Source organism: Vitis vinifera, chromosome 14 (genome assembly GCF_030704535.1).
Source record: "Vitis vinifera cultivar Pinot Noir 40024 chromosome 14, ASM3070453v1".
In the NCBI taxonomy this organism is placed as follows: domain Eukaryota; kingdom Viridiplantae; phylum Streptophyta; class Magnoliopsida; order Vitales; family Vitaceae; genus Vitis; species Vitis vinifera.
Genome location: NC_081818.1, coordinates 25,789,772 through 25,816,656, shown reverse-complemented (window position 1 = coordinate 25,816,656; position 26,885 = coordinate 25,789,772). Strand labels below are relative to the sequence as shown.

The window sequence follows — 26,885 nt, the reverse complement described above, 5'->3', positions numbered from 1 at the left end:
TAGTCTAGACAGGAAATGGAATGTCATCATAAATTATTAGACTTTGTTTTCTCCTCCTACAATGAAAAGAAACCTTTGTGGTACCTTTGTTCATATTGGAATTTTAGACCCTAAAACCAGTTGGTAAGTTAGGTAAAAGTTGACTACAAGTTTGAATGATTCAAGATTAATTATCTTAAGCTGTTGTCCTCAGCATTGACCCCAAGTCAGTAGTGGACATTGACCCTCTTCCATTTAGCTATCTTAGAGGGCAAGAGGAGAAAAAAGCATGTGGAAAATAAAAGGGGAAAAATACTAGAAAAAAAGGTTGTGTTAAGTGGTGCTTTTAACATGTTTCAAAATCATTTTCTAAGGAGCTCTACAAAGGTCTAGTCTTGGGATACTTGTGCAAAACTTCATTATTTTGCATAGTAGTTGGAGTATAGAATGTGTCATAATGTGCTTGGCAATCTCGTGGATTTCTATTTCTCATTATGAAGCAAGCTTCCACCCATTCAGTGTTGGACGAAATGATTCCTTTTGTTTGACCTGTGCAAATTGTTTGAAAATTTTAAGGGATGCAGACTGCAATAGTACGATAATTCAGCCACCAAAAAGAAAAAAAAAAAGAGAGAGAAAGGCTAAATCATGGCTCAGGAGTGTGGGTGATCAGCTTGAAGAATTGTGCCCATGATTCTATATTTGCACCCTTTTTTTTTTCTTCTAATTAAATTTTCATCATAATCTGCTTCCCTGTCAAGAGTTGTGTTGAAAAGATGATAGGAAACAAAGCAATGCTGGGACTCCGACATCGCCTTCGTTGTTTATTAGCTCATTTATTTATTTTTGGCAAGTCTCCGATATGTGAGTAAATATACTTGTGACCAAAAGATAGAAAAATAAAAGACCAAGCGTTTGAAAAAACTTGGAATCAAAACTTCATATTTCAGAAGGTTGTACATGAAGCTGAAGTGCTGAACTACATAGAAGCATTCATTTATTTCGGGAACTTAATTTCAGAAGGTTGTTCAAGTATGATGCATGCTTCTTCCCAAATTCAGTTTCCTTTGCAGATGGGTAACATGCAGCTGAATAACTAGAAGCAGCCACTCTTTGATGTCATAGACAAGCCTAAAATAGGCTCCATGACTCCTTAACTACTAAGGTGCCACAAACTCCCCAAAACCCCACCACAAATCCTGTTCCCATGCTCATGTAGAACCACTTGATTTCAACCTCAGCTCCATCTTCATCGTCTCCTTCATCATCTCCACAGGGAGGATTGGGGGTTCCATCATCACCAGGACACTTAGCTGTTATTGGACGCCCACATAGTGCAGGGTTGTGCCTGTATATTGATGAATCATCCAGGGTTTGCAGCTGGTTGCCTGTTGAAATTCTACCTGACAGGTTGTTATAGGACAGGTTCAAGTGATTCAAGAGAGTCAAAGAAGCCATACCTGGTGGAATTGGACCAGAAAGCTGGTTTCTTGAGAGGTCTAGAGTTTCCAACCATTGTAAGCTCCCAATGTTATCTGGTATTTTTCCCGTTAAATGGTTCATAGACAAGTTCAAGGTGCCTAATCTTGAAAGATTTGTTAGCCCTCCAGGCACATCTCAAGATAGGCTTGTTGGACAGGTGTATGCTATTCACAAGATTGAGAATGTTTCTATATGAATCTTCCCTTCCTTTCGTCAACACCATCAAATCAGCCTCATATCTATATGATCCAATTTCGGATGCCATAGCACTTAAATTCCTCACGCAAGAGGGAATAGATCCTGACAGATTTTTTTGGGCAAGATCACAATATGTGAAGAGAAGAAAGAGTGCAAAGTTTGTAATGGAATGCTCCCATTAAACAAATTTGATCCTAGTCGTAGAATCCAAAGATTTGGCATTGTTTGTCCAATCCATGCCGGAATATTTCCTGAAAATCTGTTGCCTCCAAGATCAAGAGTACGGATGTTTGTGTAATTCTGCAAGGCAGAAGGAAATTCCCCAGAAAGATGATTGTTGCCCAGCGTTAAAAATATAAGGTAGGTCAGAGAACCCACTGAAGTTGGCAGCTCACCAAATAAGTTGTTCGACAGGTCAACATGCACCACCAGATTAGGAACACCATTCCACAATGCAGGAATTTCTCCAGACAAATGATATACAGAATCATTAAACCATATAGTTTACCAATGGACACGGGAAGGGTTCCAGTTAGAGAGTTATGAGAGAGATCTAACTCTGTCAGCATGGGCATACTTTCCCCGATATCCTGAGGAATTGGCCCAGAAAAGGAATTATTTCTCAAAAATAGGCTACTCACATTTGATGACCAAAGTGGCAGAGAACCATTGAAATGGTTCACATTCAAATAAACTGAGGATTGAGGACCAAACTTTAATGAGTTTGGAATTGTGCCACTTAATTGATTATAGCCCAGGTCCAGTTGATCCAACTCCAAGTCTAACTTCCAGAACCAGTCTGGTATGGTGTCTGATATTCGAGCATTCCTGAGTATTATAGTGTTAAGCTCATTTTGGTTTCTAAGCCAAACTGGAAATTTAGGACCTACTTGGCAATCTCAGCTTCTGGTATTGGAGCTTGAAAGGAGGAATCCACTCAGTACTGATATGGATGACCAATTTGAGGTCTGGACCGAGATGCAAATTTAGCGATGGACAACTCCTTTAGGTTTGTGAGATTTGACAAATGGGCTTCCGTTAGAACACCTTCCCATGAATTCTCAGAGACATCTAAGGCAGCCAACTCATGAAGTTGTCCAAGTGTTTCTGGAATTGTCCCATTCATTTGATTATTAGATAGGTATAGCTCTTTCATATGCGACAAGTTTCCTATTGAATTCGGAATCGAGCCTACAAAGGAGTTCTCCCAAAGCAGAAGAGACTGCAAGCTGCACAGGTTTCCTAGTGAATTAGGAAGAAAACCACCCAGTTCATTCAATCCCAGATTCAGGTTCTCTAAACTACACTTGTTGCACCCAGATAAAACATTAATCATGTCAGTTATTTCCCCATTCAAATCGTTCTCAGAAAGGATCAGTGTTTTCAAATTGCAGAGGCTACCCATCTTTCTTAAACTTTCAAGACAAGTCCTGTTTGCAAATGCATCTAAAATTGAGCCTCGAAGATTGTTAAAGCTGAGATCAAGGTACACAAGATTCCTCAGCTGGAATAGCCAGTGGGGTATTGTGGAGTTGAAACCATTGTTGGAGAGAACAAGCATTGAAAGGGATGTAAGATTGGAAGATGGGAGAGAACGAGAGAGGACAGAAAGTCCAACACTAGGTAGATGCAACTCGGAAAGAGGAAGCTTGCTAACAGCATGAAGCCAATAAGCAGAAGCTCTACTTAGATTGACTCCTCCTAAATTAAGGTGTCTTAAAGAAGAAAGACCCGATATCCACTGAAGATCATTCTGGCTTGACTCATCAGGGTATGTATTGAAATCAAAGTATTCCTTGAGGTCAAGGTAGATCAACCTGGAAAGATTTCCAAGTTGTGGAGGAATCGGTCCACTGAAGGAGGCACCGGAGAGATTGAGATATCTCAACTTTTCCAGTGAACCAATGAGCTTGGGGATTCGAGTCCCTTCAAAATTATTCATGCTCAGGTCTAACTGATTCAAATATTTCAAAGAATGACTGATCTCACCGCCCAACTTGCCATGTGTTCCATCATCATCAAGACTACGCAGATTGAGTTTGATGACATGTCCACTCCTGTGGTTGCAGACGACGCCTCTCCATTTGCAGCAGTCTTCCCCTACCCAAGATGAGAGTCGATGAGAAGAATCTGTAAGGCCTTGTTTGAACTTGAGAAGAACTACCCTCTCAGTTTCAAAGGAGGCTGCCCTATGGTGATCACCACGGCAGCAGCCTGGTTTAAGGGTTTCATGGAAAAGAAACCCTGAGGACATAATGACAAGAAAAAGAAGTTGAAGAGAGGCATTGCTAGTGGCCATGTTTGTCTGCGAGTTGCTGAAGCAGCATATAAGAACAAACGCAATTTCCCCAAAGCTTGCCAATATTGGGCGTACGCTGGAAGATGATGAAGTTGCAGACAGAGCATGATTTCACATATTGGAACCTTGGCTATTGAATCTATTGATTCAAATGGCAAAATAGTCTAGTCGAATAATTACTTGAAATACAAATTTTTCTGGCTAGTCAATTGTTAAATAATTACCTGAAATACTTTTAATTTGACTATAATTAATAACCTCTTTGACTAGTAATTGGACCATTTCTTTTTCATCTTCATATATAGGCGAAAATATCATGCAGACGTGATCTTCTCCCCTCTAGTTGTGTTACAAATATGATTGGAACACAAGTAAAATGAAGGAAATGAAAGCTCAAAAGACAAAACTTAAGGCCTTTGGTAACAATTTTCAAGAACAATTTTCTATTTTTTAAAACAAAAAAAAAAACTGAAAAACATATTTGACAGTTAAAAACTGTTTTCTATTTTTTTTTCTATTATAAAAAAAACAGAAAATAGGATGTTTTCAATCATTTTTTTAGAGTTGTTTTAAAGAATAATTATACAAACATATATAATGATTAAAAATAAAGTTATGGACATAAAAAATTATTTTTAAAATATTAAAAACAGGTTAAAAACAATTTTAAGTTCTCAAACAAACTTTTGTTTTACAGAATATCAGAAAACAGTTTTCAAAAACGGTTCTTAAAAATTATTTTTTTAGAACTGTTTTCAAAACCAGTTATCAAGCAAGGCCTAAATTTTTTCTTTATTCTTTGTTTTATGTCTCTTGGCAGTGTCCCTAAGACGGAGTCAAATGAGAAAACCAAACACATAGATGGACATTATTGGAAAAGCTTGGACTCAATACTTTATTATATTACAAGAACGTAAACGAAACCAAACACCATTGCATACAAGCCTTCATTTCTTTCAAGAAACTGTTGAAAGTTATTCAAATACTACCCAAATTCAGTTTCCTCCGCAGGCGAGCTACATTCAGTGAGATAACCATGAGCAGCCATTCTTTCACGTCATACACAAGCCTAAAATAAGCATGCCTCCACGAATTCTTGACTATTAAGGTGACACAAACTCCCCAAAATCCCACCGCAAATCCTGGCCCCATGCTCACGTAGAACCACTTCATTTCAAAGCCATCCCCGTTCTCATTCTCATCCTCTACATTGTCCCCACTGCGCGTTTTAGGCCGCTGATCATCACCAGGGCACTTGGCTGTTGTTGGAGGCCCACAGAGTGCAGGGTTGTTCTCATATATGGATGGATCGTCCAAGGTTTGCAACTGGTTGCCTGTTGGAATTCTACCCGACAAGTTGTTATACGACAGGTTCAAGTGATTCAAGGAAGTCAAAGAAGCCATACCTGGGGGGATTACGCCTGAAAGATGGTTCCTTGAGAGGTCAAGAGTTTCTAACCCCTGTAAGCTCCCAATATTGTCTGGTATTTTTCCCGTCAAATGGTTTATGGACAAGTTCAAGGTGCCAAGTCTTGAAAGATTTGTTACTCCTTCAGGCACCTCTCCACATAGGTTATTGTCTGACAAGTCCATACTATTAACCAGATAAAGAATACTTTTGTATAAGTATTCTCTTCCTTTCCTCAACACCATCAACTCGCCCTCATATCGTTGAGAGTTGATTTCAGAGGCCATGCCACTCAAATTCCCCACACAAGAGGGAATGAATCCCGACAAATTATTTTGTCCAAGATCCAGTATGTGGAGAGAAGAAAGAGTGCACAATTGTGATGGAATACTCCCATGGAACAAATTTGATCGTAAGCGTAGAATAAGCAAGTTAGGCAATCTTTCTCCTATCCATGCTGGAACATTTCCTGAAAATCTGTTGCCTCCAAGATCAAGAGTATGAATGCCTGTGCAATTCTGCAAAGCTGAAGGAAGTTGGCCAGAAAGATGATTGTTGCTTATCATCAGGAATCTAAGGAATCTTAGAGAACCCATAGAACTTGGCAGCTCACCAGATAAATTGTTGTTGTTCATGTCTATGGCATAGAGGTAAGGTAAACCATTCCAAAACTCTGGAATTCCTCCAGACAAATGATTGTTGGAGATGACAAGGGTCAATAAGTTATTTAATTTCCCAAAGGAGAGGGGAATGGTGCCATTTAGAGCATTATTATAGAGATCTAGATCTGTCAGCATGGGCATTCTTTCACCAAACTCCAGAGGAATTGGGCCAGAAAATAAATTGTCATATAAATACAGTTTCATCACATTGGATGACCATAGTGGCAAAGGCACCTGAAAGTTGTTTTCACTCAAATCAATGGTGGATCCAAGAAGAAACTTCATTGAGTTTGGCACCCTACCACCCAGGTTATTGGAACCAATGTCGAGCTCATCAAGACGCAAATCCAACTTCCAAAACCACTCTGGTATGGTGTGTGAGATCCCAGCATTATTGAGCTCACCTCAGTGAGCTCAGTTTGATTTCTAAGCCATGCGGGAAACTTGGGACCCATTTGGCATGATCTTATTCTGAGAAGGCTGAGTTTAAAAGGAGGAATCCACTCAGGACTGATATTAAAAACCAGGGAAACTCTTGGAGTCACTCTATAGTTTGAAAACTCCATTAAACTCATAAGATTTGAAAATTGAGCCTCTGTTACAACTCCCGTCAGTGGATTCTTAGATATCTCTATCGCAACCAACTTGGAAAGTCGTCCAAGAGCTTCAGGGATGGTCCCATTCATTGCATTATCTGAGAGATCCAGTTCTTCCAAATACGATAAGTTTCCAATTGAACTCGGAATTGAGCCTACAAAGGAGTTATCCCAAAGCCAAAGAAACTTCAAGTTATTGAGTTTTCCTAGGGAATTAGGAAGAAAACCACCCAGATCATTGAAGCCCAGATCCAGCGTCTCTAACCAACTGCTGTTGCACCCAGATAATACATCAATCTGTTCAGTTATTTCCCCATTCAAAACGTTCTGAGAGAGGATCAATGTTTTTAAATTGCAAAGACTATCCATGTTTCTTAATCTTTCAATATACATCCCGTTTGCAAAAGCTTCTATAATTGAGCCTCGTAGATTGTTGGAACTGAGATCTAGATACACAAGATTCCTCATCTAGAATAACCAGTGGGGTATTGTGGAGTTGAAACCATTGTGGGAAAGAGATAGAGATGAATTTTATCGATGGTGATGGATTGGACCTAACCTACTATGACATTGATTTCTTTGGAGGTCCCAATGAAAAAAACAGACCATTTAATAAATGATGAGAAAATTAACATTGATTGATGTTACTTTATATATGAAATAATATATTATTATGTCTTATATTTACATCTGATTTACTTTGGTATTTACATTATACCTTATTTTTTTAGTTATATCTAAAATCCATGTGTTGTTTGGTCTCAAGATGAATGAGGATGATGTATGTCTCAAAGACTGTGATTGACATTAATAAAAGCTAATGTAAGTACCATATATGGTACTACAAACTTAGTTGAAGGCTCTGGAAGAGCAAACATAACGTTACCAAACGGAACTACATTCGATATAAATGACACTTTATATGCTAGCAAATCTAGAAGAAATTTGCTCAGTTTTAAAGATATCCACAGAAATGGCCATACCATATTGAAACTATGCGTGAAGATAATGTAGAATATCTTTACATTATTTCCATTATATCTGGCCAGAAGCTTATAATGGAAAAACTCCCGGCTTTCTCCTCTGGGTTGTATCATACAACTATAAAGCCTATTGAATCATATGTTGTCGTGAACCAGAAGTTCAACGACCCAAAAGTTTTTATCCTTTGGCATGACAGGCTAGGTCACCTAGGGTCTTCAATGATGCGTCGAATAATCGAACACTCACATGGGCATCCACTAAAGAACCAGAAGATTCTTTCGCCCAATGAATACTCATGTGCTGCCTGCTCATAAGGTAAATTGATAATCAAACCATCTTTTACTAAAGTCATATCTGAGTCACCAGTCTTTTTAGAAAGAATACATGGGGACATATGTGGGCCTATCCATCCACCATGTGGACCATTCCATTATTTTATGATCTTAATAGATGTTTCTACTAAGTGGTCACATGTTTGTCTCCTTTCTACACGTAACGTTGCCTTTGCTAGACTCCTTGTAGAAATAATCAGATTACGAGCACAATTTCTAGATTATCCAATTAAGACAATACGTCTTGATAATGCTGGCGAATTTACTTCTCAAACATTCATTGACTATTGCATGTCAGTAGGGATAAATATTGAGCATCCTGTTGCTCATACTCATACCCAAAATGGTTTAGCAGAATCCTTCATCAAACGTCTCCAATTAATAGCTCAACCATTACTAATGAAAACCAAATTACCTACTTTCGCCTGGAGACATGCTATTATGCACGCTGCAGCTTTAGTCCGTATTCGACCTACAACTTACCATGAATACTCCCCTTCACAACTTGTGCTTAGAAAACAACCAAATATCTCTCACTTACGAATCTTTGGTTGTGTAGTATATGTACCAATTGCACCTACACAACGCACTAAAATGGGTCCCCAATGAAGACTTGGGATTTATGTAGGTTTTGATTCTCCATCTATCATAAGATATCTTGAACCTTTGACAGACGATGTTTTTACAGCCCGCTTCGCGGATTGTCATTTTAATGAGAGTATTTTCCCGTCATTAGGGGGAGAAAAGTCGATTCCTGAAGAACAATGAGAAATTAGTTGGAAGGCATCTACTATGACCCATCTTGATCCTCGTACAAATCAATGTGAACTAGAAGTTCAAAGGATCATTCATTTACAAAATCTTGCAAATCAATTACCAGATGAATTCATTGATACAAAGAAAGTGACAAAGTCACATATCCCAGGTACAAATACTCCAACACGAATTGATGTCCCTATAGGATAGTTAACAAATGAATCTAAGATACGCCTGAAGCGTGGTAGACATGTCGGCTCAAAGGATGTAACTCCCCGAAAGAGGAGAACCCAAGAAAACTTGGCACTCTAGAAGAGGCCATCAAAATGACTGATCAGTTTAAATTTGATAAATCTATAGCCCTAGAAGAGGCACAAATAATGCAGAAAGCCCCTGAAAAGGCACATATTGAACAAGAAGCCCCCAAAGAGGCACATATTGAACAAAAAGTCCTTGAAGAGGCATAGGTACCTGAAAATTGTGAGATCTCAGTAAGTTATGTACACACGGGAGAAAAATGGGATCGAAATAATATTGTTATTAACAATATTTTTGCTTTCCAAGTGGCCTCTGAAGTCATAAGAAATCATGAAGATCCCGAACCATGAAATGTGGAAGAATTTTGACATAGAAATGATTGGCCAAAATGGAAAGAAGCTATACAGACAGAGTTAAACTCATTAACAAAATGAGAAGTTTTTGGACCTGTAGTCTAAACACCTGAAGATGTAAAGTCTGTTGGGTACAAATGGGTATTTATACGGAAACGCAATGAGAATAATGAGATCATAAGATATAAAACGTGATTAGTAGCACAAGGTTTCTTGTAGAGACCTGGTATTGACTATAAGGAAACATATTCTCCCGTCATGGATGCAATCACATTTTGTTTCTTAATTAGTTTGGCAGTCTTAGAAGGACTGGATATGTGTCTCATTGATGTTATTACAGCATATTTATACGGATCCATGGATAATGATATATACATGAAAATCCCTGAAGGATTTAAATTGCCTGGAGCAAATAGTATAAAGCCTTGTAGCATGTACTCAATCAAATTACAACGATCCTTGTATGGATTAAAGCAATCTGGATGCATGTGGTACAATCACCTTAGCAAATACATGCTAAAAGAAGGGTATGTGAATAACCCTATATGCCCATGCATCTTCATTAAGAAATCAGAAACCGGATTTGCAATTATTGCAGTGTATGTTAATGACTTAAATCTTGTTGGAACTCCTGAAAAGCTCATAAGAACAACAAATTACTTAAAAAAAGGAATTTGAGATGAAAGATCTTGGAAAAACAAAATTTTGTCTTGGCTTGCAGATCGAGTATTTTCCAAATGGAGTTTTAGTACATCAATCAACATACATTAAGAAAGTTTTGAAGCGTTTTTATATAGATAAAACGCATCCTTTAAGTTCTCTAATGGTTGTCCAATCACTTGATGTGAAAAAAGACCCATGTCGTTCTTGCCAAAAACAAATGAAGAGTTACTTGGTCCTGAAGTACCATATCTTAGTGCTAATGGTGCACTTATGTATCTTGCCAATTGTACACGTCCATACATTGCTTTTTCTGTCAATTTATTAGCAAGATACAGTTTCGCTCAAACTCGAAGACATTGGAATGGTATCAAACATATATTGCGTTATCTTCGTGGAACTACTAATATGAGTTTATTTTACTCAAGGGAATCAAAGCAACAATTGCTTGGATATGCAGATGCAGGATATCTTTCAAATCCACATAAAGGTAGGTCACAAATAGGGTATGTGTTTAATTGCAATGGTACTACTATTTCATGGAGATTTGTCAAACAAACAATGGTGGCCACATCATCAAATCATTTAGAAATACTGGCAATTCATGAAGCAAGTCGTGAATGTATATGGCTAAGATCTATGATCCAGCATATTCGGGAATCATGTGGACTCTCCTCTATCAAAGGTGACCCGACAATATTATTTGAAGATAATGCTGCATGCATTGCACAAATAACAGGGGGTTTATATCAAAGGAGATAGAACTAAACACATTTCACCAAAATTCTTTTATACACATGAACTCCAGAAGAGTAGTGAAATTGATGTGCAACAAATACGCTCAAGTGATAATCTAGCAGATTTATTCACAAAATCATTGCCAACCTTAACATTCAATAAGTTAATACACAGGATTGGAATGTGTCAACTCAAGGATATCGACATGAGGGGGAGTATCCTTGTAAAAGGGTGTTAGTGTACTGTACTTTTTTTTCCTTCGTCCAGGTTTTGTCCTACTGGGTTTTACTGGCAAGGTTTTTAACGAGGCAGTCCTAATATACCAAGAAAAGAATATTGTACTCTTTTTCCTTCGCTAGGTTTTTCCTATAGGGTTTTTTACTAATGAGATTTTAATGAGGCATATTCTTTCAATGTGGTGGACATCTAAGAGGGAGTGTTATAATTGTAGTAATAAATGCCACCACATTAATGTTAATTAAGTATTATTCATGACTTCCATTAATACTCATTAATGGAAACCATTAATGTTATTTATGAGTTTCATTAATATTCATTAATGGGGATATTAATGGAAGCCATTTGGAAAGCCTATAAAAGGGCTTCCCGTCTTCTGTAATATACATCCCGAGAAAAGAAAGAAATTATCTTCCTCTCATTCTCTCTGTTTTTCATTCTCTCAACTTTTTCAACTCTCTTCTCTGATTTCTTCTTCCCTATTATAAATCAAAGTAAGATATATTTCATCTCTACTACTTTGATTTGCATTGTATTTGTCTTTGTTTTACAACAATTAGACATTTATATATTTTTAAATTATTTACTTTTTATATAGAAGAGTTAATACAAGTGAAATGAGTCTGAAATGACATTTATTGACTTTAAATCTTTTTTTTTATTTACCTTCACTTTCTCTTTTCCTTATATTTTATTCTTTATTTTATTTCCCTTACATTTTTATTCACATTTTCTGGAACCAAACATAACCTAAAACATAGTAGATGGCAACCGAACAGGAAAATGTTATATAAGTCATCTAATTTGAAATGGGATTTTAACCATGAGTTAATCTTATTATTTTTTATTTTAAAATATTTTTCAAATATTTACCCATCCATCCATTTATTTAATGCAAAAACGAAAATAAAAAAGAGTTTTACATGAGAGGTGCAGGGCTAAAATGGCAAGATGCTTCGTCGTCTATGGGTTGATGGGATAAATGATCAAGTGATCTGTTAGCCTTAACATGAATTGAGGTATTCCCTGATGAGCGCATGATGATATGTCGGAGGACATAAAGGATGATGTAGGTGCCAACCGATATTAGACACTTTAAGAGTGTATATTCAGATGAGGTAAAACCATGTACAATATGTTTCAAACTTAATAGATTTTATTAGGGTTATGTTTTATATCTATAGGGCTTCAAGAAACCTTGGAGGTAGTTTAGAATAGAGTAACAGTGCTATAAATAGAGAGTTTACATAAAAACTCGTATTTCAAACCTTAGAAAAAAAAAAAAAAAAAAAAAACTGACAATCCCCCAACAGATGACAGGTGAAACTTCAGTCCGACAAATCAGATTTAGTAGCTCACCACCTGAAAAACAAATACAGAGTACTCCATCAAATTAAGTATGATATGATCAGGGTTAAGCATGAAGCAAATCAATGATATATGGAAACAGTTATTTTGGTTTGAAAGCTTGTGGATGGATACCTGTTCAAGTTCCATGTTGTCTTCTTTCCCATTTGCATTTCTTTTGCAGACGTGCAACATTCACTGTGATAACCACCATCACTCTATCTTTCATCTCATCCAGGAACCGGAAGTAGGCTCGCCTCCAAGACCTATTTATTATCAAAGGGCCAAAAACTGCCCAAAATCCCACCACAAATCCAGGCCCCATGCTGACGTAGAACCACCTCATTTCAAACTCATCATCATGATCTTCATTACCCGCCCTGGAAGAATCAGTAGTGGCTTTATCATCGCCTGGGCACTTCATTGGCAGAGGATCCCCGCAGAGTGCAAGGTTATTCCTGTATATGGATGGGTCATTGAAGGTTTGGAACTGGTTGCTTGTTGGAATTTTACCAGATAGACTGTTGTAAGATAGGTTCAAGTGATTCAAGGAAGTCAGAGAAGTCATGCTTGGTGGAATCGGGCCAGAGAGCTGGTTTCTTGAGAGGTCCAGAGTTTCTAATTGACTTAAGCCCCCAATGTCCTCTGGTATATTTCCTGTAAAATGATTTATGGACAAGTTCAAGGTGCCAAGTCTTGAAAGATTTCTTATTTCAGGCAACTTTCCCGATAAATTATTGTCTGAAAGATCAATGCTATTCACAAGATACAGAGTACTCTGATATATGAGTTCTCTTCCTTTCACCACAACTGACAATCGCCCCTCGTATCTCTCATCGCTGATTTCAGTAGCCATGCCACTCAAATTTCCCAAACAAGAAGGAACGGATCCTGACAGATTATTATGTGCAAGGTCCAATATATGAAGATGGGAAAGATTGCACACTTGGGAGGGAATGTTTCCATCAAAGAAGTTTGATCGCAGACGTAGAATCAACAACGATTGCATCTCTCCTATCCATGTTGGAAGGTTTCCTGATAATCTATTGTCGCCAAGGTCAAAACTATCCATGTCCTTGCAATTCTGCAGAGAAAAAGGAATTTCCCCTGAAAGTTTGTTGCCACTCAGTATCAAGAACATAAGTGAATTCAGGGTGCCCATTGAGCTGGGGATCTCACCAGATAAGCTGTTATTTGCCATATCTACTTCGTACAAATCTGGTTTATCATTCCAAATCAAAGGAATTTCACCAGACAACTGATTATTTGAGATAACCAGATTTGTCAAACCCGTAATCTTAGCCATAGACAAGGGAATGGTACCATTTAGAGAGTTCCAAGAGACGTCAAAATTTGACAACCGGGGCATGGTTTTGCCAAAATCCCGGGGTATTGGTCCAGAAAATGAATTGTCTCTCAAATACAATGAACTCAGATTAGAAGAAAAGTGTGGGAAAGGACCGTGAAAGCGGTTGGAGCTCAAATCCACAACAGCATTTTCTGTAAATTTCAATGAATTTGGGACCTTCCCGCTCAGTTGATTATTTGAAAAGTCCAGTAGCTCGAGCTGCAAGTCTAACTTCCAAAACCAATCAGGTATGGAGTCTGAAATCCTAGCATTGTTGAGCACTACTGTCTTCAGCTGGTTTTGGGTTCTCAGCCATGCAGGAAATTTGGGACCTAGATGGCATGCTTGGAGTTCCAGGTAACTGAGTTTAAAAGGAGGAATCCATTTAGAATTCACATTGAAGACCAAGGTGATGTTTGGAGATGACTTCTTGATTGACAACTCAATTAAGCTTGTGAGATTGGAGAAATGAGACTCTGTCACAACACAAACCCATGGATTCTCTGACAGATCCGCTGCAACCAATGCTGAGAGTTGGCCCACACTCTCTGGAATTATCCCATTCATTTGATTTTCAGAGATGTAGAATTCTTGCAAGGACGACAAATTTCCAATGGTGTTTGGAATTGACCCCACAAATGAGTTGCCCCACAGATGAAGAGACTTTAGGTTCTTCAGGTGTCCCAAAGAATTAGGAAGAAACCCATCCAGTTTATAATTGAACCCCAAATCCAGAGACTCTAAGCTACTACTGTTGACACACTCGGACAACCCATCTATCAATTCAGTTATCTCTCCACTAATACTGTTGAAAGATAGTTTGAGAGTTCGCAAGTTGCAAAGCTTTCCTAAGTTTCTTGGTAAGTGACCTCCAATCAATATATTAAAAGACAAATCAATGTAGTCAAGGGAAATCAAGAAACCAAATCCTTCAGGAACACTGCCTTGGAGACTGTTGGAGTTGAGATCAAGGTATGCAAGACTACTAAAGTTGAACAACCAGAGAGGTATCGACGAATTGAAGCCATTGGTGGAGAGATCGAGCACCGAAAGTGAGGTGACATTACCAAATGGAAGAGAGAGATCAGGAAGGGAAGACAGGCCACATCCAGGTAAGCGTAGTTCCAAGAGTGAAGAAAGGGAGTTAACAGCTCGATGCCAATAAGCTGCAGCCTTGCTAAAATCTATATTTCCCAAATTAAGGTGTCTCAGAGAAGAAAGACCTGATAACCAGTGCAGGTCATTCTCAACTGATTCAAGAGAATAAGAGTTGAGATCAAGATAGAGCAAGCTAGAAAGGTTCCCTAGGTGGGGTGGGATAGTTCCACCGAAGGATGCTCCTGAGAGATTGAGATATCTCAACCTCTTGAATGATCCAATGAACTTGGGGATTTTGAGTCCTCCAAAATTGTTCATGCTTAAGTCCAAGTACCTCAAATCTTTCAAATCAAGTAAAGAATGACTTATCTCGCCGCCAAATGCATGAGCTGCTCCGTAGTCATCCGTCGCTTCATTGTCGGGGTCCGGACTTCTAGCATACTGGTTGCGGAGTTTGAGCTTGATGACTCGAGGTGGCCTTGAGCTGCACACCACACCACTCCATCTGCAGCAATCCAGGCCAACCCAAGAAGAGAGCCTGTCGGAAGGATCAGTAAGACCTTGTTTGAAATTAACAAGGGCTTTTCTCTCAATTTCAGTGCAGCTGGCATTGAGAACGCCATTGCAGGAACCAAGTTTAACAGTTTCAAGATGGAGAAAAGTGGAGGAGAGGAAAATAAGCAGAAGGAAATGAATGGAGGCATTGATATCAGCCATGTACGATGATATTGCAGCCAGAAGTTCTATGTATGGACTCCACAAAATAATGATAAAATGCTTTTTGTAAGCCAGTTGAGATCATGTGTGGAGGTTTAGATATAAATACCATTCATCCCCTCGGCAAAAAATCCCTCTCTCTATCATTACTCATGATGAAATAAAATTCAATTAATTATTCAGAAAGTAAAATTCTTCATATGGATATAAATATTATTTGACATTTAGTCTTCACTTAAAATATTAATATTGACATATCTCAAAAGGCACGCTATGATAAATAAAAAAGGAAGAGAACATTTTCTAAGCATTAGCCATTATGACTACATTTGGGTCTTCTAATTTTATGTTGTGTATTAAGATATTATCTTCCAAGGAACATAAATTATAAAAATAAAAAGGACCACCCCTACAAAAAAGGACCCAATGTGGAAACCAACTTGGATGTAGGGTCATAGGTGGTGCTGAAGGCCAGGTCTAGACTGACGGAAAGCTACCAATCTGAGACCTCAACTATTTTTATTCTCAATTTTGACATGACCCAATAACATGTGGAAACCAACTTGGATGTAGGGTCATAGGTGGTGCTGAAGGCCAGGTCTAGACTGGCGGAAAGCTACCAATCTGAGACCTCAACTATTGGTCGTTCAACCTCTGCGTAGAAAAATCAGATTCTTAACGAGTATGGGTCGAAGACTTGAGGTTCAGCGAATGGGGGGTCTACCCGTGTTTGGTACACTAGAAGCTTAACCCACAAAGTCTAATTTGCTTTTAATGTAAGGACATGACCTGTCGCTTGGTCCCACGTCCTAGTAGGCTTCTCTAATCGGTTCACATTGTATCTTGTAGAAGAGGAGAAAATTATATGACATAATCCCTACATAACTGAACTTTCCAGTCAGGACAGCCACAGGGCTTTCAGTTCTATATGTGCTCTAGGAAATGGTTCCGGACCATCTTAGCCTCAATGCTGATCACAATGCCAAAACGCCAACAACAATTCCTTATTTGAAATATCTGAATCATCTAGACCTCAGCATGAATAATTTTGGAGGAATGGGAATTCCAAGATTCAATGGATCACTAAGGTCGTTGAGATGTCTCAGTCTCTCTGAAGCATCCTTTGGTGGTACGATCCCTCCAAATACCGCAAGCCTTTCAAACTTGTGCAACCTTGATCAACGTACTCTTTTGGACCAAAGAAAATGGCCTGGAATGGCTGTCAGGCCTTTTTTTTCTTTGAAGTACCTTGACTTGGGAGGTATGGGTATTGACCTCAGCAAGGCTGCAGCCTACCGGCGGCTTCTTTAAATGGACATCTCAATCATTTTTTTCATCTATTCTCATATTTGAATAATTCAAGAGTGACGATGGAAATGAAATAAAATTTGATTATAGTGAAAATGAATTTTCACTTACATAAAGGTCCAAGGAAATATGAATTAATAATGGATGAAGTACATTAAAAAATAACAAATAAAAATTATAATACAATATTGAGAAACATTTTACAACTTCTATTTTTCTCAATTCAACTCTTTTTTGGAATCATTGCAAACTTTTTTTTATCTTTTTGGGCATTAAATTTTAATACTATGTCTATTTCTTTTAAGACACTTTTTATCTTCTATAATTAATAATTATCTCTTCTTTTTTTAAAGTATTTTAGACTTTTATATATTAACTTTTGATTATATCTATTGTTTTTGGATTTATAAGTACTATAAAGTAGAAACATAATACTGTATCTAAAGATAAATTAATTAATTATTCATTTATTGATAAATTAATAATTCCGTTAAGATAATAATTTCTCTTGATCCTAAGCATATTATTTTATAGAGGTTGTATCTGTATTTATATTATTGTCAATATATTTCCTTTCCAATTTTATTATCATTGTTGCCTAAAATTGAAACATAAACAAATAATCATTTTGACATTACATTTCCAGATGCATCCAAATACAAGAATTGAAATCACCAAACTCATTCTTACAAGAAGAAATAAGAATATAACAAAATATTTCGATGTTATACATAGCCCTGAGTGAATAAATAGAATGTACCTCCAAAGCCTACCTCTAGAAATCCTATTTTTAAAAAATGAATGTAGCTCAATCATTTATAAAATTTTGGGTAACCCAAAGAAAAACTTAAAACAAATATGTACAAAACAAAGCAATAATACTAAGGTTAAAAAAAAAATTCTAAAATGAATAAGATAAAAGAGGGAAAATAAAATAAGTGGAGTAGAGTGGGATTGAGTAGTTCTTAGATATAAAATTGCAAAAACTTTCTAAAATACCATAATCTAAAATCAGTCTGAACTTGTGAAATTGTGCTAGGTTGGTCAAGGGCAAATAAAATTCGATATTGAAAACCAATAAATACAACAATTCATTTGTCTTAATTCAATAGGTTTTTTTTTTCCTTTTATTGTTATGACATAGAAGTGAACGTTATTTTGGATTGTAAAGAGAAAAGAAAATTTCCTTCAATAGATATTAGCGAAAATAGTGACCAATGGATCCCTTCTCTTGTACGTCTTCTCTTAGTTATATGTGTTGTTCATAAGGCACAGTTAATTTTTAGCTTCTTGAGATAATGCATGATTAATATTAAAATAAAATTTTAATTAATAAATTAACGTTACTGATGTTATCTTTAAATTCTATTTAACCAATAGTTAAAAATATAAAAATCATTATCAAAATTTTGTTAAAGATTTTTTTTTTACATTTTTTATATATTAATTAAATCTATGAGAAATATAAATTTACAAATAAAATTTAAAAGATCATACATATATCATCATTGTTTTTTTTTTATCATTGAATACATCCAAATTAGATATATTCATATGTGTGTGTGTATATATATATTGTTTCCTTCATTTTTTTAGTTTCTTTTTCAATATTTTTTGTCAAAATTTTCATCAAAATTTTTCGATATATATTGATATAACTATAACATCTAACTACTGATATTTCTGTAAAAACCAATATTTTAATCATTACATGTTACATCCTATTTTTTTACTTTTTTACTTTTTTGATATTCCGCTTGATCCTTCAAAGTGGGTGGGAAAAGCTTCATTTATAGCATGTCTGGAGACAAATGTGCTTCCTAGAAGGTCAAGCAAATCTCTTCAACATCCTTAACATGAGTGTAAGGGCTTTGGTTTTCATGAGATCTAAAGATTGGGAGTAAGGGCACCAATTGCGTCTTGATAATCACCTAGTCCTATGATGTGACAAAACATGTGTTAGGAACCCTAGATTGCTTCATTCTCATACCTTGGATCTCATAGGGTGCATGCAAACTATCATAGGCTTCTCTAAATCTATCGAAATAAAAACATATAGCTATAAAAACCATATTAGAATAAAGATTTGGAGATGTAGTGCTCATACCTAGATTTAGATGTTCCTATATTAATTTCTAGTAGTGAAGATGCCTGAAGGCCTCATACACCTAAGATCTTTTACCTAATGATTCGAACCACGATCTTGATACTTCAAAGTGTGGGCTTTGGAAGGAAGAAAGCTATGACTCTCTCTTTCTCTATCTCTAGAGGTGGAAAACGACTCTCACCAAAAAAATGAAACCTTATTCTCTAAGAGGGTATTTATAAGGTTCTCCTACTGGGTTTAAGTGACTTAAGTCTACCAAGGCTTGGCTTACTTAATCTAGTCCAAACCTAATTGATTAATTAACCACACAAGGTCATCTAATTAACCAATTAGCCCAATTCAAAGACCTTGTTCATTATCCTTTGTGCAACCTTACATAATTATCTAAATGCCCATATGCACAAAAGTGAACTTAGAGACAATTCAACTCTCATAAATTGTGTCATCATGGTATATGAGTTCAAAGCAAAGACCATTGGGACCCATAAGAGTACCGACTCCCTTAGAATTCAATTCTAAAGTTGATTCAACATTCCACTAAAGAGAGTCAATTGCACTCTAGTACCTTATGTAAATAACAACGAGACAAAATTTAGGATCTGTGACCTACTATTCATTACATGCAGACTCCTCATGAACTGGTATTCGTAATCTAATAAAGTAGTGTTATCACCTATCAAGATTGTCTCTTCAACTTTGAGTTAGAAATCCTACTTATTATGTGATCAAATGACATCTCTACCTTAAAAAGAGCATATATATATATATATATATATATATATATATATATATGTCAAATTCCTCTTAAGGAATTACTACGGCGCCATAGATTTCATGATCACATGTCATTTTGATTAAAACCCTAACCAGTCTTCTCTTCCTTCGTTTTTCTTCTTCTTTTCTCCACTTTTTCTCTCTCCTTCCTATTTCCACTGTGGTTTATGCTAGATAAGCATTTAGACATCTATTTTTCACCTATAAAAAGATACCCACCAAGGAAAAGTTTTGGTTTCACTAAGATTTTTGTCAAAAAAAATTGCAGAATTGTGTAATGTGAGTCTTCCAAATTCTTGATTTTGGTTTTTTTTTCAAAAAGCTTGGTTTTTTTGGATCTTTGGTTGTGATCAGTAATCATACCGAATTGAAGTGTTTCTTTCCCTATTTTAATTCTATCTTTTAAAGGGTTTGGAGCTTTGACATTGAAGTTGGATTTTCAACTCCTTATAACCATAAACTAGATTATGTTGAATTGCAGGAGCTATTGGTTTGAATAAAATGGAATCTGGGTTTAAAATTTGGGGTTTTTGTTGTTTTCATCACATCCTTCCTCAAAGCCCATATTTGAATACTTACCATAGTTAGGTTTCAAGGCTGAAATTTCAAGATATGCAGTCATTGATTGGAGGAGGAAAGAGAAAGAGTGAAGAGAAAATAAGAAGACTGAAGGAAGAGGAGGGCAGACTAGTTAGGATTTTATAAATTGACCATTTTGCCCTCGATCATGTGGAGAGCACATGTCTTTCTATAAAATAAAAAATAACGTCGTCTCTCAAAAAATGTAAGAATGAATGGTATATTGCTCGATTTTGAAACTCAATGGGGCAATGTGCAAAGCACATTATATGTTAGGGGGTAAAGTGTAATAAACCCAAAAAAATTGACCATTTTGCCCTCGATCATATGGAGAACACATGCCTTTCTGTTAAAAAAAATTAACATCGTCTCTCAAAAAATGTACATTGCATGCAATTATAAATGTTGGGGATTCATTGCTCAATTTTGAACTCAAGGGGTCAATGTGCAAAACATGTTATAGGTTGGGGGGTAAAGTGTATTAAACCCATTTAAAATTTTTTCTAATTTGACTTTAATTTGGATTACTACATTCAAAAAATTTAAATTTTATCCAAAAAGGTCTATATTAAAAATTCTAATAATATTACTATTTTTTTTTAGAAAAAAATTATGGTAAATTCCTTTAATATATTTATATTCATTTATTTCAAAAACTAAAAAAAAAAACATTAAATCATTTCTAAGATTTATATAAAATATTTTATTTGAGATTTAATTTATAAAATTTTATTAAAAATTTGTGATGACAATTATTTGTTATGGACATTAATTTATTTAAATAATTAAAATTATTAAAAATTATATTAATAATTTATCTACTCAAATTAATTTAATTTAAAATTATATATTTATAAAATATTAGAACTTTTTTTATTTTTTTTTATTTTTATGTTTTAGTAATTTCTGAATAAGTTTATATTTTTAATATTTTAAAATAAAAACGTTCAAAATTAAATAAAATTAAAATGATAAATATAAAAAAAAAAATTAAAAGTGAAGTGTTTGTAATTTTTTAAAATAGAGTTAATGTGTAAATATGAAAAATACTTTAAAATAAAATATAAATTTAAAATAAAAGATAAATTTAAAAATAATTAAAAAAATTCTGCCCACTCTTTAGGTATTATTTGAACAAAACATCCCGAAATTTTAATCATTGGATTTAATCTTGGCCTTAGATAAAACATTTAACCATTTGGATCAGAGTTAAAAAACACAAGTGTGATCTTGGCCATGGGATCAAGAATCTTTCATTTCAACCTTGATCGGAGGAAAGGAAGCATGTAGATATATTGTCGATTTTTTTGGGCAGAAAATCGTCATTTTTCGACGAGATTTTGACGATTTTTTGACACGGCAAGGCTGGCTTCATTTGCTTCAACAATTATTTCGGTCCAAGCTGATAAATTGGCGATTACAATTTTTTCCAAAATTTCTCTCTCGTTCGAAGTTTCCATGCCATTTCTCGCTTCAACCATCACTAACCTCCGATATTTTGCTGAAATATTGGTAAAATTTCAAGGGAGAATTGGGCTTTAAACCCATTTGGCTTTGATAATTAATAAAAAGTCCTTCAAACACCCATAATTAATTACAAGGATATGAGATAGGAATAGACAAAAATACCCACTTGATTCATTTTTGTCTTTATTCTACCACCCTTCACATGCCACTATTCTTTCTTATTTAACTATTTTTAGATTTTTCATTATTTTTTTAAACTCTTTTATAAATAATTGAAAAATCAACATTATTATTTTTATTTTAAAATTATAAATAAAAAAATATATTAATGATTCAAAGACTATTTTGGAAAATACTTTCTAAAAAAATATTAATTTAAATAAATAAAAATTATATTTTACATTTATTTTTATCTTTTACATTTTAGAAGTAAATAATTTAATGATTAAAATACTATTTAAAATAAATATATTCACTATTTTAATTTTTTATATTAAAAAGTATTTTAAAGGTTTTTTTTACTATTATAAAATAAAAAGTTTAATTTTTTTTAATCTTCTTTCTTCCTTATTTTAATAACTTTTTGAACATGACTTTTAGTAATAAGTTATATGAAATGTTACAAATTTGTTTATTAAGAATTTTTTTTAATGATTTGAGTTAATTGAAAATTTATTAAAATGAGAAAAAGAAAAAGAAAGAAAGAGGATGGATGGAAAGTTTTTATTTTAAGTACTCAATTAAAATGTTTTCATATGACCTAACTTTAGAAGTGGATTATATCAATACATAGTAGAGATTGAATTTTTCTTATATAAAAGGGTTGAAATGTATATTTACTTATTTTAGATGAAAACAAGTAGTTAAAAATTATATAAATTATATTTGAGTTTGGTTTTAAAATATTTTTCTAGTTTTTATTTTTTATTTTTAAAAATAAATTTTATTTTCTATATTGTCTCTTTTTGAAAACTATTTTTTAAAATGAAAATTGAAAACCTTGTTTAGTACTATTTTTTTATATGAAAATAAAAAAATAATAAATTTTATTTATTTATTTATTGCGCTACTGTACAATTGTATTACACTAACTGTACAAGGGAAATGTACTAAGTGTACAAAAGTGTACAAGGCTACCCTTTGTGAAATATTATAATCGATTATGAGTCATTCCTTTATTTTTTTTATCACTCACGAATTGTACACATATGTCATGCACTTTATTTAATTCCTGCATGGAAAGTCTAATATTTTTTCTAATAATAATATTTGGAGAAAATTTTTTTTGACCTTAAATCATCTACCATCTTTTCAACTAAATCATTGAAAATATGGTTAAACACTCCTACGTGGACACATAACTTAGGAGAGATATAAAATTTGTGTCATTATACAAGGGTATTACACTAACTGTACAAGGAAAATGTACTAATTGTACAAAGGTGTACAAGATTAATCTGTGTGAATGATTTTAATTGATTCTAAACTACTTTTTTATTTTCCTTGTCACCCAATGATTGTACACCTATGTCATGCACTTTATTTAACTCTCACATGAAAATTCCAATATTTTTCCCAATAATGATATTTGGGGAAAAAAAATTGACCCCAAGTCATCCACCATTTTCTTAACCAAACCATTGAAAATATGATTAATACACATACATTGACATATAAATTAAGAGATATATGAAATTTGTGTCATTATACAAGGGTATTACACTAACTGTACAAAGATATTACACTAACTGTATAAAGGAAATGTGCTAAGTGTACAAGGGTGTACAAGACTTCTAATAGGTTTTGTATTATTTATAAACAACTTGAATTTGATATTAAGACAATTATTGATAGTTTTGTTTTTCTTTTTTTTACCAAACTATGTCATTAAGACATTCTCTACAAAAATTAATACATAGGAAATAAAATTAAAATCAATCATGTTTGAATATTTTATTATAAGTAAACTAAATGAAATATATATTTTTACTATTTTGCCTTTATAAATATAATTTCATTGTTATCAATAAAGATTAAAAAAATCATATTTAAATGGCATTAAAAATAAACAAAAATTATTTTTATAACATTTTTATTTTTTAAAATCATTAATTTAAATTATAAAATTGGTTTTAAAGTTAAAAATATTTGTTATAATTATAGTTTTGAAGATTTCATGATTTTTATCTTATTACTTTGAAAAAATTGCTTTAATAAGAAAGTATTTATTTTAATGGTTTTAAATATTTAAATCTTTATTGAAAAATATTTAGGATTAGTGTGAAGAGCAATTATGTAATTTTGGAATTGAGAAATTTTGAACATTTTGAATGCCTTAATTCGGCCAATTACCCTATTTACACTTTCAAAATTATTGGAAGGTTGGTAAATTAGTCTTCGAAATATTGTCTTCTTGATTAATATTACATATATATATATATATATGCATGTGAGTGTTTACATTATTTACAAATAATAAGCACCATGTGTTTAATTTGCAAGTTAGAAAAAAAAAATAATAATATTTTATGAGGTATTTAAAAAGTATTTATTATATGTTCTATAAATTTGAAAAAATATAATATTTGATGAGGTGTTTAAAAATTATTTAATATATATGAGAAATAATATAAGTTTGAAATAAAGAATAATATTTATTATAAATTATGTAAGTTTTCAATATATTTAAAAAATATTTATTATATATTATGTAAGTTTGAAAAAAAAGAATAATATTTGATGAGGTATTTAAAAGTTATTCACTTCAAAAATATATTTGGTAATAATAATTTTTAACCATCTTTCATATTTGATGAAGAAAAATGATTCAAGTTAGTTCCACTATTAAATAGGTGAGAGAATAACAAAAGAGTCAAAGATAGTATGAGAAAGGTGAGGTGATTTGTTAGTTTTTTTCATTTAATGGTTAAGGGTATTTTAGGGGTTTTTTAAAGACAATATCCTTACTCTCAATTTCTACTCTTTCATTGGGTGTTGGGCTTAAATATGGAACATATATGGACCATAGCTTCTCAATTTTCCCAAATTTCAAACCATGGTTGGGATTAAAACTTGCATAATAAGCTGTATCAAAACTTAGGTAAAGATTTCTGTAAGAGTTAAAAGAGAACAAAACATACATACAAGGGCTTTATGTTTATATGGCAATTTCTTTTCTGGCCCAATTCCTCTGGAGTTTGGTGAAAGAATGCCCATGCATTCTTGGTATTGCATTGTGCTCCTACACAAAAATTGACCTAGGGCTTTATGCATTTCATGGTGCAGCCTCCCTGATGGCTGGTTCAATGAGGATGACTGTTTCCTCTCTGTCATATTCCTTGAACTCACAAACAATCTCCTCTTTCTACCCATAACAATGATTGTCCTCCTAATAGCCAAAAGTGTTGGTGACTGCATCAACCCAAGCATTTATGAGATAATACTGCACCTCAAAGGCCTGCCTTTCTTGGATGCGAATCCTGAGCCATGGATGAGAAATTTTACTGCTGGGGAGCTTGCAGATGTCAAGCCACAAGTAGTTACCCTTCGCGGAGTGGAAAAGGCAGCCCGCATTGTAGATGTCATGAGAAAACAACACGCACAATGGTTTCCCAGTTGTAGATGAAGGGGTGGAACCACCGGTCGGTCAGCTGAACTGGATGGAATAGTACTAAGAGCACACCTTGTTAAAGTGCTGAAGAAGGGTTTCCCATTGATCATTTTTCAACTCCAACGCCACATCAGTAACTAAAATATTCCTCACAAGGGTTTCTTCTTCCTCTTTCCTGACTTCTTTTTCTTGAGACTCCTGGGCCCCTTTTGAACACAGTCAAAACCTCGCTCGATGCTGCAATCATAGCCAAACATCATTTATAATAGTTAATAAGCAAACAAAGGAATGAATGTAATGTGCATATCATGGCATACATCAGAATTTTCCATTAAGAACCAAAGTATGCCTGATAAAGTTTAAATTGTTTAATGCAATTTTATGCACGTCTATGGCATAAATTCAAATTTCTAGTACATATTCCCCTTCACCCTAAACGCAGTGAAATAGATTCTTTCTTCTGGAAATTGCTATTTGCCTATGTTAGGATAACAAACCAGGAAATCATCAAATAATTAAGGCATTTAGCTAATCCAAGAAGTTCCCCAGAGAAAATTTCATCGACAGTCTACAACTGAAAACATGTTCAAAGCTCCCTTAGTTTAGGAGACAAACTTGATGCCCACTAATATGTCAGTTTACAGTTGGTTCTCACATGATTTGGAGATTATGCCCATATGGCGCAACAGAAGCACCATAGGTGATCATTTGTATTGGTTGAACTTAATCTTTCTTCCTTCCCGACCAAGTGTGAAACATATAATTGGTTCCTTAATTGAATTACAAGATACTCTAAGAATAAAGAAAAGCAAACAATTCTTCATCAGAAACTATGCCATAGGTTCAGTGCCTTCAAATATGCAGAGTTACATAGTAGTAGATGTTCTAAACAACTACAGAATGATGCCAGTGTTCATTCAATAAGATGATACTCCCAGCTACAAGATGGATTATATGTCTTCTAAAAAGAACAGAAAAAATTAAGAATGTATTACCTCTGGGTGCCGGGAAGGAAATTAAAACCATGGCTTTATCCAAATGCCATTCCTTACGTAACGGCGACTTACAATCCTGTTTAATAATTGGTGCATTAGAAGCTTGAGACAATAATTCGTGTTTTCAAAATTTGCCCAAAACCAAAGCAGAATCAGATCTAATTGCATGGAAATTCTAAGTAGACAATATAGAAACTTAAGACCCAGAAGTACCTCTTTGAAGCTTTCCCATCCACAACTAATATAAATAAGAGTTTTAGGAAGTGATTGACCCTCATCCGGAGATGTTTTGCTTTTCAATCTGAACCGAGGCTTCCTTTGCATGTAAAATCCATGGTCTCTTTTCGTTCTTGACCTTTGAAAAAGACCTGAAATAGAGGCACAAAGAATGAATTACTTAAATCTTAAAATTTTAGAGTTGCTGTTTCATACATTTCAGTCACATGGAAATTACAGAAGCACACCCACACCTTTCAGTTGACTTAGTTCTTTTCTCAGCAAATGATATGGTCTGTAGCGCATCAACCAGATATGGATCCAGCCCATTTCTAGGAGGGTCAACAACAACTACATCTGATCCCAGTAGCCAAGAA

General features: G+C 34.4%; 3 protein-coding genes across 3 annotated transcripts; all 3 read right to left on the bottom strand.

Annotated features, from left to right (window-relative positions):
* Nucleotides 1-2,596: 2,596 nt before the first annotated feature.
* LOC100258289 (receptor-like protein EIX1) lies at nt 2,597-3,958 on the bottom strand. The gene has a single exon (XM_010648652.3). The coding sequence runs from the start codon at nt 3,956-3,958 to the stop codon at nt 2,597-2,599; it is 1,362 nt and encodes a 453-aa protein (XP_010646954.3).
* Nucleotides 3,959-4,936: 978 nt separating this feature from the next.
* LOC100253159 (receptor-like protein EIX1) lies at nt 4,937-6,993 on the bottom strand. The gene is made up of 2 exons (XM_010648651.1): nt 6,433-6,993; nt 4,937-6,379 (listed from the first exon to the last, which is right to left on the bottom strand). Exons 1-2 carry the CDS (start codon nt 6,991-6,993, stop codon nt 4,937-4,939), a joined length of 2,004 nt encoding a protein of 667 aa, XP_010646953.1.
* A 5,085-nt stretch (nt 6,994-12,078) lies between these two features.
* Nucleotides 12,079-15,624, bottom strand: LOC100853774 (receptor-like protein EIX2). Its single transcript, XM_003635257.4, has 2 exons — nt 12,425-15,624; nt 12,079-12,304 (listed from the first exon to the last, which is right to left on the bottom strand). Exon 1 carries the CDS (start codon nt 15,450-15,452, stop codon nt 12,429-12,431), a length of 3,024 nt encoding a protein of 1,007 aa, XP_003635305.3. The 5' UTR covers nt 15,453-15,624; the 3' UTR covers nt 12,079-12,304; nt 12,425-12,428.
* Nucleotides 15,625-26,885: the final 11,261 nt, after the last annotated feature.